At 45.3% G+C, this 14052-nt stretch overlaps 1 protein-coding gene across 1 annotated transcript in view; it reads left to right on the top strand.

Moving 5' to 3' along the window:
* The window catches only part of LOC136781262 (collagen alpha-1(I) chain-like), a 34495-nt gene that overhangs the window by 2501 nt on the left and 17942 nt on the right, over nt 1-14052 (top strand). Inside the window, exons 2-3 of the mRNA XM_066740115.1 lie at nt 87-434; nt 12994-13043. Of these exons, the coding sequence (XP_066596212.1) occupies nt 353-434; nt 12994-13043 (132 nt within the window). The 5' untranslated portion in view covers nt 87-352. The remainder of the gene's footprint in view (nt 1-86; nt 435-12993; nt 13044-14052) is intronic.

Here is a 14052-nt window from a genome sequence, read left to right as displayed (position 1 = left end):
GAGATATTCCTGAGGCAAAATTTTCTTTATTTGTTGTTTTATGTATTTACTAATGATAACATACGCATGTGTTTTAATTTGTTTAGAAAATGTTGAGCTGGATTTCATGGAAAAGGACGCAAATTTGGGGTGGCGGAATCAAATTTGGCGCTTGCGAGGAATGGCGATAGTAGAATGCCCGCTTGGTTGCGCCACCGACCAGATATAAGAAGCGCGTTGGTGAGGCGGTTACGTTCAGTAGTGTGCGTAACCGACCGTACGGGAGGAGGGTGGCTCCGCGCGCGGCCGCACCGGGAAACCGTGCCCACTCGTCTCAGTTTAGGACGTCCACTCGTCTTTCGTCTCGTAAAACATGGCGGCCAGCGACGACGAGCCGATGCATCTCTACGAAGTCTTTCAAAACTGCTTCAACAAGATCGCCAACAAGCAGCCCGGTGAGTGTCGTCCCATACTTCATTCAAGGCCTGCTTACCAAGCTTAAAACGGATCGATGGCATTGGCTAGTGTAATCAGAAGCGACCAGTTGTCTTTCTCGGCGTAGTCTCTCTGGAAAACAGCGTGCTTTGAAAAGCTCAGTGAACCCATTCCTCGTGTCTCGTGGACTCGTGAAAAGCAACAATGACATCCCTCGTTTCGTCGCTAATTGCATTCCCGTGTTAATATCTGCATACAAGGTTGCTGTGTTAATGTAAAACACCGTGAGACGAGGTGGTCTTCATATGCATAGCCGCTGTGTTTTGGTTCGCTTGTCAATGCTGTGGACAGTGCTGCCCCATCCGGGAGTGAACTACTCTCTCTCGAGCTTCTCTCCTCGTGTTCTTTCTCTCTCCTCTCCTCTCCTCTCCTCTCCTCTCTCTTATTCTTTTCTTTATCATTCTCACAATTTTTTCTTTCCCCACTTTATCGTTCTATCACATCCTCAACCCTATTTCCCGTACCTTGCAAAGCTTTATCTTACTACACCCTGACAAACTTATGCAATTATTATCAATAAAATGCAAATTATCCTGGCAAATTACGCAAGTCGATATCTACTAAATTTCCAAGAAAAATGTTCCACTGGTGTAAAAATGACTTATCTGTTTCGGATTTGAGAGCTACATCCGTTGGTGAATCTATTTCTAAAGTAGTGTGAAATTATTATTCGAATACATAATTCTTTCGAGCCCAATACGATTGTACGTTAATGTTTGTCAGAAGATATCTTCTGTATAAAAGCGCTTTTTATGAAAATTGACTTTAGCTTAAGGTAACCTAACCTAATCCGAGCAGCTCTACCTTGCCTAACCTAATCAACCCCGTCGCTCGATATCAAACATGCTTCTTCCGTCGATAAAGCTGCGGCAAAATGAGAAAATGTGGCGATAGCTTGGTTTTAATCATTGACATTTTTTTTGTTTGTTGACATTTGATACGATAGGTGCATTGTCCAAACGCCATAATTTTGCCGGGAGGCATATCCAATGCCAAAAATACTACGGTCGAAGCAGCGTTTGATCAAGGGTGGGTGAGTTTCGATACAAAACCGACCACGTGCCGCAAATGTTGGAATCGTTAGAGGTTAAATCGTTCGGATGTAATCCAAGAGGTCATAAATCCAAACCTTTTTCTCGGCAGTCAGCCTCCGGAGATCGCGAGGGCCATGGACTCTTCTTGTTTTTTTGATTTTTCTTTTTCATACACCTGCCAGTGCGGCCCGAGAGCGATGGCTCCAAGCCGTTGCTTTCTGCGTTACCACTGAAAAGGGGTTCTCAATATACATTTCGTGTCTCTCATCGTTACTCGTGCGTTATTGTGAATAATTTGGAAATAATTCTCTAATAAACAATCCTTTTCAATATTTGTTCTATTCTATGGGAATCATGAGCATAAAAGGGTCTTAGCTTTACTTGGAAATTCTCGTGGATCCAGGATAGTTGAGGCAGTTGAGCGAATCTCGCATGTTTGTTTGTTTTGAGACGTTGCTTGGAGGACGGTGACTGTTATACTTTGTGTGAGCGCCTGTGTTCAGCTCTAGGAAAAGCTGAAACGACCTGATTCTTATAGGTTACTCGACTTTAGCTTTTTTTTTTTATTTTTTTTTTCAGGTTATAACGTATTGAAAATTAAAATCTACAAATTCATGTCGGTGTATCGCCCGACTATTTATTTGGATATTTTGAACGATTGATGATTATTAAGACTGAATATACGACAAACTCAACGTACGGTTGTAACACTGTATAAGTATTCATTGACTGTCGGAGAAAACATTTGGCATGGTAATTTTTTTGAAATTGCAGAACTATTATAAGCCTCCCCGTATGCAATCGTAATGTATTTCAAGCGCAAGGTGCATTCGAGTATTACGAATGTTCGAACTGGAGAGAAATATTGCCAAAGGGGTCCAGAGACCCCACAACATCATTTTCGAAACTCTTTTACCAGTAAGGGTTTAAGCGTATAGCTATAAACGCGAACTCCAGACACAACATTCGTGACTTAGTAGAGCTTTTTAAATTTTCCCCTTTGCTTTCCAATTTTCTCTTCGTACCAAATTCTCGTAGGTATACCATCGACTATCTTCTCTCCATTAACCACGTTATATATCTTTGCTATATCTATTCATACGCTCTACATACATACGTACAATTCCAATCGTCTGGAATGTATGATTTTTTTGTTTAAAAGTACAAAGCAATCCGAATGAATTATACAGTTTTGCGTTAAATTTTCAAACGATATTCTTGGTTTTTTAAAAATAATTCCCCTCCCCCCTCCCTCATTTCCTCTTAAATACTGTTTACGATCCGCTTTCTCTCGCGTTCCTTCTCCCTCTATAGCCATTTCTTTTTCTCCCAGAACTGTCTTGCTCCTTCATCTTATTCCCTGCCTCCTTTTTTTCTCTTGATTTTTTTTTTCTTTCCATTGGAAGAATTATCGAGGGAGTGTCACCGTGATGCACCTGCCTCTTGTGTTCTCTTACTCGTGTGTGTTCGCTCCTTTTTTCTTTCGCTTCATCTCTCTCTCCCTCTCCCATGGCCTACACGCGCCCGCTTCTTGCACGCGTCTTCAGAATTATAATGAGTCATGTCGAAAAGGCACATAAATTTATATACACGCACATGTACAAATGCTCCAAGGAACCGCGTCACTCTTGGATTTTTAAGAAACATTTTTAATAGATCCTCCGGTCCTTTTTTGCATTATTCAAGAATCTCTGTATAACTCTGCAACGTAACTGCGCGCTAATAAAGTATGTATTAGAAAACTTTACAAGAGTTAAACACCCAATCGCTTTTACAAGCCTCGCGTTCGGTATCGATAAAAACTCGCATGTTTCTTGTTTCTATACCTTTTTCTTTCTGCAATTAATAAAAGAAGCAGCTCTTTCCAGTCATATATTATTCGATCGCACTACCAAATGCGTTATAACGACATCGAGTTAATTATAGCATTTCTCGTAATCGTAGGTATACACGCGTTTAGCAACAAGATAACGATTACAATATTTTAACGAGATTATAATGAGAATACCGTAAGGTAAGGTTATAGTGTGGAGCGATCGGTGCGTGAGAAAAAATGGTATTTTTCTCGGGCGGGGGAGAGGAAGACGGGCGAGAAGCGTTCGTAATTTTGAAGGATCGATCGATTTGGGCCATTGAGGTGAATCAATGCGGAGAAAAGGGTTGCTTTCTCCAGCCTCTTTTCCCGCGTAAATTAGAAAAATCCCTGCGCAGGGAAAATGTGTTGTTAGCGTGCAGAGTTGCTCGTAAACCTTTTCAATTCTCGTCTCTATGGGAAGGAAAGGCAAATTCCAAAGTGGTCTCACGTATGCACACCGACACACGAATGAAGGGCGAGCACCGTAATCTACATTTACATGGGGGCCCCGATGAACATCTGCTTCTCCACCCCCTCACCTCTCGGCGTCCCTCGACGTCCCAGTCTCTCTCGATCCCTTTCTCCTCCGCCAATGAGCATCCTCTCACACTGGGAATTGCCCCAATCACGATCGCTCCTTCTCTCTCGGACGCGCACCATCTTCCGTCGGTGCGTCCTGCACACCTGCGCGCCACCACGCCGCCGTGCGACTCTTTCTTACGTTCCGTCGATAAGTCACGTGCTGCTTGGATCCTCGCCACGCACAAAATCAAATTTTCATTACTATATTTTTCCTCCTTCCGTGTACATCTACTAGCCCTTTCGCGTTTCAATCTCGGAATACTACGCACTATATATATATATATATATATGCATTTAAAAAAATCCCTATTTTCAACACTCGATCACCCTTTGTCAACTCTGACTCGTTAAAATTTCCTCGCGAGTACGATATAGCTGTATGCACAGTGTCGTGACGCAAGCAACGGTTTTAGACACTCCAAGCTATCCGAGAGAAATTAAGTTTGTGGAGGAATGAGAGAGAAGCAGCCATGTTGATCATAGACGGGAATTATTGCAGCGCACGTGTTGTTTTCCCGAAGGAAAGATTTTCAGATTTTTTTACTGCCTGCCTCTGCAAACTCGCACAGATTACTGACTAATGCAAGTCCCTCGTTACCAAACGGTGAACGCCATTCGTTTCGCTCCTGTTATGGTCGACGTGAATTTGCCACAGTGCGAAACGCCATCCAGAAACCCTATACCCTTTTCCTCTGCTCCTGTGTCTTACCTCTCCCTCTAATAATAACAACACCGCGCAGAGCCACTCTTTGTTATTTCCTTCTCCGCTTTCTCTCCTTCTCTACAAATCCGTAACGCACTCGCGACCGAAAAGTAACAGTCCATTAGGCCACGCGTGCGAAAACTGGCCTGTACGAATATGAGCGCGAGGTGAAAAAACGACAACACCGGCAACTCCCCCCCCCCCCCTCCGTGCTGCGCGCAAAACGCAGAAACGCGAGTCCCATTATTCTGGTCAAATCAAGGCTCCGCACGAATGTTTACATCGCGCAGAGCCAGGAGAGGTTTACGACGAATTTGCGTTATACCTACCACTTCCCTTGTTTACACACACAGACATTCTGTAAATATTTATCGTTTCCACGAAACAAAGCGCTTTGAGAGATTCTGTTTAGATATTTTTCTTCAAACCTTATTACATTCCTCGCTGTCTCATTGGCAAAGAAAAGATAAAGAAACGAGTTTAACATTCTATGTAGAAAGTATTTGTTTAATCAATCGGAAATATTTTCGACGCTGTCAGTCACGGAAGATTCTCTAACGAAAAGACGAGGGAGGGGCGTGTTTTTTCCTGTCAGATATCGTATAACGTCCTTTTCAAGACACGAATATCTAAGGACCTGGAGAGTCGTGTCTCTTACCAGACTGAAAGCACCCTACGAATTCCATATCCTGCTATCCCACATTTCACAATGGCGTAGAGCTCATTATTTCCCTCTGTCCAAACATCTCCCGAGAGAAATTGCAATAAAATTTTATATACCAAAAGTTTCCTACGGAACGAAACGAGCCTCGCGCTTTTCGCTATAGAAAAATTCTTAGCTCTACTCTAACGATATATCTAAGGTTTCTTCGAGAAGATTGATGCATTTGCGAGAGAGAGAGAGAGAGGGGGGGGGACGGACGCTTGGACACCAGCGGATTTCCGGTTTGGCGAAAACAATTCTGGTCGATAAAAATCTGAAAAAGAGAGCAAGTCGGAGAAAGGGTTTCGAGGGAGAGGAGGGGGGGGGGGGGGAGCAGAGAGAAAGAATGAGCATGCAAGGTGGGGCCACCTGTACAACAACGCGATGTTGCACACGTGTATAGTAGCGTGCTTTGCCGACCTGCACCACGGTGAAAATAGACATCTGGCCAGATTTCGTTAGGTCCGGCCCACGTGCACCCATATACTCTGTACGCCTGTGTGTGTGTGTGTGTGTGTAACAACATACGCATGTACAGTACAGGCTCTCAGACACAAATACGCGCGGCATTTGCCGCCGAGAAAGGGACCCCGATTTTTTGGCAGGTGCCATATATACACTACACTCTCTTGCCACCAGCAACACTCCCGATGACGTTTATTCGCTGCCATCTGGAAAACTTGCCTTAATTATAACCACAATGCCCCACCGATCCGAGCACCACCAGCGTCGACCACACATTCGATAACTCCACTTGTTATTATTCTTTTCAAATTAGTCTTTTATTCGTGCGTCAGGTGTAATGTAGTAATAATAATAATAATAGTAATAACGCGCAACACACCAAGCGCACGCGTTTTTTCCAAGATAAACAGATTCGTTCCATCGATGTGTTTACCAACGTCGTACAGCAATTCCAAGCACTGATATTCGGCGAAAAATGTTGTTTACGTTGCGACAGAGAACGAAAAGGCGTTCTCTTGGCCAAAGGGAGACAACTCGACGAATCAATCTAGTTTTTTACTCTTTCCAAATGAGCCTCTTATCGTTTGTACACGTCGAGTATAATTTAATAATAATGAATCAAGATTAACCAAGTACTTGAAAAAAAAAAGAAAGAAAAAAATAGATTCGTTCCGCGCATACACATTTATTAATACCGTAGTTATATCACAAGGCGAGGCAACGTCGATGCGGAGCGGTGATATTTGGCGAAAAATGCAGTTTGCATTGCGACAGAGAATGAAAAGGCGGTCCATGGCCAAAGGGAGACACACTGAGAAATTGGAACACGTGTGCGCCACGTGCCCCTCGAGACGGCACGCGCTCTTTCGCGCGCGCGCGCCCTCACACACACTCGTACACACTCCTGCAAGTGTATTCACGTGCACGCACGCATTTTTACCGTTCCTCTTTCTCCTTTATCTTTTTAGTTTTCTTAATCGATCTCGCCAATGATCCTTTTTACCTTGGAGAGAATCTTGTCGGTAATTTTCATGCGTGCTCTCTCCTGGGACTCGGTCCGACGCACCGGCCATTGGATTCGCCGCTTTTACGATCCCCCGTCGTTCCATGATTATTCGTGCAGCGTTATTGTTACCGTCGATCTTCGTTAGTCGCATCGTTATTCGTAGAATTTTTGAAGAAGCCCATTGGTTCGAGACTCGAGTTTTCAGTTTTTAGGAACGGGGAATATTTTGTGAAAGAGGAACGAGGCTGGAAAAATTGAGCACCACTGGTCCTTCTCTAGTCTATATAAAATTGTAATCCAAGTCGTGTATCCAGTGCAAATTGTTTTACGTGCGAGAATGAGAAAATTAGATGAGAAAACTCGGTTGTGCTTAATGTTTGAAAAAGTTGTCGGTGAAACTTGGCATTTTTCCAATATTTTTCCGAGGAAAGTAGCGAGTGATAATTTCACTCAGTTTGTACGCGAAGGGAAAGCGTCGATTGTTTATTTTTTGCACATAAATTTATTAAGCGGATTAGAAGCGCAAAGGAGATTGAAGGGTAAGACTTTTGTAAATACGAGGAAATATGTTTGAAAAGGTTGAGCACCACTGGAGCCCCCTTGGTCTGCGCCACTGTACCTCCAGTGGGCCCCTTCTAGGGTAACACGAAGGGGAGCACCGGCAGCGACAGCTGCTGCTGCATCGACCCCCTTTCCCCACCCCTGGCCCATACTCCCCCCCAGAGCCGTCGCCCGCGGGCCTCGTCCTACCCCCACCAGAAGGCCCGATGGTCGCGTGGCAGGCGGCCTTCTTCCTCCCCTCCCCCTCCCCCACCCGTTCCTTCTGTGCTTCTTCACAAAATACACCTTCGCCGTAAGGTTTGCTCCTCGGAACAACCCAACCGACGATCTCTCTTTATCTACCTCCCCCCTCCCCCCTCTCCTTCCTTTCAAGATATCTCTTTCTCCCCTCCCCCCCCCCCTCCTCTCCCTCTTTTCCTGCCCGGCGCTTCGCAGCCTCTCAGTCCCCGCAAACATCTCAAACCTTCTTGCATCGTGCACGAATTTTCGCCAATATTCTCAAAGTTCTTCTCGAATTTCGAGAACGCCCTCTCTACATACGCTTAAACAGACGCACTCTGATACAGACATACGAAAGGCACGATTCTTCCCAATGGGCCTTATCCACGCAAACTCGCGTACACAGAGTCGAAGAAAATCCCGTTGAAAAATGCCAACTCGTAAATATTCTACAATATGCAACGGTTTGGGGGAAGATGAGCGCGGAGTAAGAATAGAGAGCAGACGCGATCGAACGTAGCTTTAAATTTGGTGTGTTTTTGGGCCTCCCGCAGAGGTCTACCGCCACACGCGACTTCTTTTACGCGGAGAGAGACTGGTGGGAGCGGCAGAAGCGTGGCCATCCAACTCTATTCGGCAGCATCCTCGTTTCCTGCTCCCCCTGTTCTTTTCCTCTATCTTACCCCGACCCTCTCCCCCCTCCTCTCTCTCTCTCTCTCTCTCTCTCTATATATATATATATATATATACATGCTATAGCTACCTTAGAAATCAGGCCCCTTTTCGGCAGGAGCCCATTACTCATACGATCGCTGCGGTTTTTCGACGGACTCCGGCAGCATGGCAGGCGTGGATATAATATCTGGAAGTGGAGCTCACGTTCTTCCGATTATCCCCGCCCCGATGGATCCAGTGTATCCATGAGAACCCCTCAACCCTCCGACCCAACTCTCCCAGGAGCTCCAATAATATAACGGGCAGCTCGAAATTACCTCGAATTATTCATCCACCTCATTTATTCCGGGACAAAATTCAGTCGAACCGACACACGAACCGTACAAAAACCTGTTGTTCGATCAATCGTTCGCCATTAATTTTTTCGTCGAATGTTAATCACGATATTTTCTAGCACACAACATTTTCAAGAATATTTTTTAAACATCCGTCCCATCGTTACCAGTTTTTCATGATAATTCGAGTAGAGTGTAGAACGTTGCGTCTGCACATCGAGTTAAAAATGTGTAGAATTTGGCCACCCGTTATAAGAAGCTTTGGAGGAAGTTTGGTTGAGCACCAATGGCTACCTGAGCTCTTTTCTACATTTTTTCTTTTTCTCTCGTCGGGTTCTATTCTTCCCCGATATAGGTGTAGCCCCCCCCCCCCCATTCCCCCGCCCTATAACCATTGGGACCCCATCGCTTTGGGGTCGTGGGCCCCTAGGGTAGCTGGTCGTTCCCCGGGCAGTTTTTTTCTTCGTCTTCTTTTTCTTGCCCCCCCCCCCCCTCTCTCTCTCTCTCTCTGTCTGTCCTACCTGTGTGTAACTGGCAGCAACACACCCTTTGGGTCGCGTGGCACTGTGCACTGGCACGATGCACGTTCCTTGCAAATTCCACCATAGAAATACCTCGCCTCCACTCGCCTCACTTCACCTCGCCGGTGCTCGTTGATCTGCGTGGGCCCGTATGCTACTTTCTACCATATAGTACACACACACACACACACACATACAAAGTATACGTATACCTGTACCAGGTGCTGCTAGAAAAATCCACACGCAACTCATTACCAACGAACAGCAACAGTCTTATTTTACAAACTCATCGACTAACGCAAAACTGTATATACGCGATGCACAAAAGACGTTAGCAATAATAATGCAATTGACGAAAACTCAATTTGACCGGCAGCTGTTTCTGCGATAAATTAATTACCAAAACTAAATTCGTCAAACGCGATTCGATCGATACCAAGATAGTGAAATGAATTATTTTCTGAGGAAGGTGAAAACCGGCTGCGATTCACCTGTACTCTCTCTCTCTCTCTCTCTCTCTCTCTCTCTCTCTCTCTCTCTCTCTCTCTCTTTTATGTTTCTCTCGCTTCGTTCTTCATTTACGATTGACCGGATTGCCTGGCACCGTCTTTCTCGTATAACAGTCGTTTTCCTTGAGGTTTCCCTATTAAATTTCCTTTTCGATTGCCAGTGGATATACTCGATTATCGTTTATTCTTCGGATATACCGGGTGTTCCGAAACGAGGTATCGCATATTTTTTCTAATTACGCGAATGTGAAAGAAAGCTTCGCGTTTCGATCGAAAAGCTGCGGCGCGGTGCGATGGGTAGATTTCGGGGGGATCGTCATTGTGCGGAAGGATTGGCACGAGGTATAGGAGGTACGTCGGGGTCAAAGTCCAGACGATCGGTCACCCAATCCAGGATCGTATTAAGGACGGCCGACGAAGCGCGTAATCGTGCCCTTAGTCCCGCGGACGTGGCCTGAATTTCCAAAATTCGCAGACTGCCATGCTGCAGGCGACCGTTCGGTATAATACATGCGTTTGGTAACTCTACGCGAGCGTGTCTCTGTGTGAGTGTTATTTGCGTCGGGCTACACAGAGAGAGAGAGAGAGAGTGGTGTACTGTAGCTCGGTGTTAACGACTGGACGTGCTTTGCCATTAGCTTCGGTGTATCGAGCTTACTTACTTACCACCACCACCACCAGGCTCGACTTTCCACGAGCAAATAACACGACCACGCGGTCAAAAACACCCCTTCTTCTCTTTGCCTCTCGCTCCTTTTTCATCCGCCATTTAATCCCTCGAAGAACCGACGACGACCATCTTCTTATATTATTCCCGCAAACTCGAAGCGTTTTGTCGACGAAAGCTCCCCACTCGATAAACAAGGCGGAAAAGTTGATTTATCTCGGTGGAATTAATCGCCGTCCGAAGCTGTAAAAAATATAATTCAACTGCGAGATAAGAAATCTCGTGAAATCGTAAAAATAATGCATTCGTGTGCAGGAGCATGAAAAAAATGAAAGCGAGCGTTACAAAAGTTAGGACGCGCGTAAAAGTAATGAGGGACGTGACATAATCAATAATACGTGAGTATATTTGTGCATGTGTACGTATTACATTTGCATTTTACGATTTTAAGGGAATTATCAGCGCGGATGTTCGTATTTAACGATTAAATTGCAGGAATTTCAAGATGGCGTGTACGAAAAATAATCGTTAATTACGAGAAGCAACATTGAGGGACGGCGATGCAAAGAATGGAAGGGAAAAGAGTAAAATTTGCTTCGAGGAACATAATGGAAGCTGCGCGCTGGATGGGCGTCGATATTAATGCAGCGAACGCCTCGCTCGCGAGCCCCGACGTAACCTCGAAAACCGCGTCCGCCGTTACAAGCGCGGCGGTCGCGTCTCGTTTAGCCGAAAATCCACAAAGCGCTCTTCTAGGGTTCTGTACGACCCACGTAATTGCGCCAATAAACCGCTCGAATTTTTATAATCCAACGTGTGGTTCCCAAGACTTTTTTCCACCTGCACCGAGCGAATGCCTTGCAATATTTACCTCGATGCTCGAGAGCATTGTTCGCAAAAAAAAAAAATCCAACGAGAAAAACGTCAAACTAATTCAATGTACTCTGCGTTTGGAACGTTGGTCAATCGTAGATATTCGGAGCAGGCGTTTGCATTGGATTAAAGTTGTATGCGTGCATGAAGATACTATATATATATATATATATATATAGAGAGAGAGAGGATGTTAAAGGAGACAATGACAAACTTTCAAAGTTCCATTCGCGGAATGGCGTACGTTGTAGGGTTTGAGGAGGTGGTGGGGGGGGGGGGGGGGTGGTCGAAAATTTAGTTGACAGGCATCCGCGGCAAGGGCTCCGCAAGGATGTATTGCATTTGCAGCTGGAGGAATGTCCGTAGAGGCTTGTAATATAGGCGCGGGTGAGCATTAGTGGAAGAGAGAAGGTTGGGGGTGGGTAAGAGAGGTGGAGAACGGAACTGCAGGGGCACGATCGTCCGAGATAACTATGAATCCTAACAGTTTCGGCTTGCTCGTGACACGTTTGCCGAAGCGTGGACCGACTCTCCGCAATATCATGCATCAAAGGACGTACCAAACCATGGGCTACCGTGTGTCATCCTCAGAGCCTGCTCTTCGTCATGACGTGCACTGTCCTAGTGTGTCCACTGCCCGTTCAGTGTCACCACTAATTCTCTTCGAGTCTTCGCCGATGAAGAATTGCCCCAACCTATACCTGTCCAATTCCAACCTTCCTATCTATATTAGAAAAAATAACGTTGTAAGAAAGGGTTGCATCTTTTTCTTATCAATTTATCTATTTATTCGAGTGTCTTGTGTAACATGATTTTTTTTTTTTTTTTAAGAAAACTTGTAAGGAGAATCCTGTTTACTGCTCGTTCAAAACACACAGTGATTCTCTTCGAGTCCTCGTTAACAAAGAATCATATCACTGTCCCTACAATATTCCAACATTGGAGCAATTGAATGAAAAATCACAGAAACAAGGCACACAGCTTTGAATATTTCGGAGTTTATTAATTTCCGAAGTCACTCGAGCGCGGAGAGTAATTTGAATATCGGAAAGAAAGAAGAAAAGGTTTAAGTAGCGTGTGTGTGTATGTGTGTGTGGGTGGGAGGGGTTAGAGCGAGCAACAGAAGAAGCTCTCCAGCTTTTATAGACTAGGCAGAGTTGGCTTTTTGAAAAGGAGAGAGAGAGAGAGAGAGAGAAAGAAAGAGAGAGAGAAAGCGATCAACGTGGCCTCGAAGCATCAATCCCAACAACGAGCCGGAGCACAGCAGCAGCTCAATAATGAATTTCTCGACACGAATCCTTTTCCAAACGTAAATCCTTGCCGATCCTCGTAAGTTTCTAGCGCACACGTACTCGCACAGAGGCGGCCGGCATTAATAACCAATGAAACAGATACGGTATGGTGGTGGTGGTGGTGGTGGTGGTGGCAATGTTTGTCTCGTTGTTTATTCCGCGTGCGTACTTTTCTCCGCAGCGCGGAAAACGCACGTATGCCACGCGCGAATTCCTCGCGCGATCGGGACGCTGCTTCTGATTTATAAAGACGCATGGTGAATTTATGCCGGGTATTAATTTTGCATCGGTTCTCGGTCCATTGCGGTAACGCGCGCGGAATATCTCCGAGGACCCTTTTTTCTTGCCATTTTTTCTTCGCCTCGATACTCCATCAAAGGGAACATTTATTCGCCGCTCTTTTTGCTCGTACGTCTCTGGAAGGTGTACACGGAGGGAGGGGGAGGAGGAGGAGGAGGAGGAGGAGGAGGCGAGAAGAGATGTGGAATAAACTAAAATTTGCCTATTGTTTTGTTGCAGAGAAAACAGGCTTCCAGTCGCCGTATGGCCCCACGATGGATAACGGAATGGTGAGTTTCCCCGCTTGCAGTCAACCTTGTCATTTAATTTTTCATATTTAATTCACCCGGAGGAACGTCTCGAGGTTAATCTCGAGGCTCGAAACAAGTTTGGATTAAAAAAGAAAGGCGAGTGCGCAATGATTATTACACCGGGTAGAATGGAATTTATGTTGGAAGAAAGTTACTTATCTTCTCCTTCTTTTTTCCCCCTCCCCCTCCTCCTCCTCGACATAATCCAAAAACTTTAGCGGTAGTAACATATTTCGACGCGAGGCTCTCATTGCTTTCCAATTTAATTTATTATTTGAGTTTGAAATTTTGAGATGCAGCAGTTTTAGAGTTGGAAGCGTTGTAATATTAATAATGGTAGAGCTCTAACGAAGGCTATTGCTGGGCAAAAATAGTTTATTCCTGGTGGATGCACCAATTTATATTTTAACCGAGAAAAGCAGATGGGTAGTTTCGCCAAGGTTGAGCGTCGCTAAACTCCAACTTTAATATCACTTACGGCCTCCCTCATCCGTACCTGTGTTCTATATATATATATGTATACCGTTGCTATATAGGTAGAAACAAACACGGGTTGGGGGAGGGGGGGAGGGGGGGGGGGTGAATGCGCATCGCCGGAAGAGGACGTAGCTGTACGAAACGGAGCAAGTGGCGCGCGTTCGCTGGTTTACCGGCGCAAATGGGAAGGAGGGGGGTTGAACGGGTGCTGCGCGACTCGGATGAAAAGTTAACCGGGAATACGGATAAAGTCCCATGCGTTCCCCCTCCCTTGTATATATCTATACATATATAAGCCACTTTCCATGTATTTACGGTACTCTTTCAGAAAATCTCGTTAATTTTCTCCAATTAGTCCACGTTTTCCTCTCCAACCTGAATACCACCTCTGCCCCCCCCCCCCCTCCTCATCCAAAGCGCAACGAGCAAACCTCGTAATTTTTTGCTTCCCCCCATTCAAAATTACCGCCCGTGCGTCTCTACGCTCACAGCGATGGTAACCGTATACTAG

This window comes from Prorops nasuta, unplaced genomic scaffold (genome assembly GCF_024137725.1).
Source record: "Prorops nasuta isolate Cenicafe-Biocafe unplaced genomic scaffold, Cenicafe_Pnas_1.2 PNAS00022, whole genome shotgun sequence".
Classification (NCBI taxonomy): Eukaryota; Metazoa; Arthropoda; class Insecta; order Hymenoptera; family Bethylidae; genus Prorops; species Prorops nasuta.
Note: the sequence above shows the minus strand (reverse complement) of the source record. Positions and strands in the feature narration are given on the sequence as shown.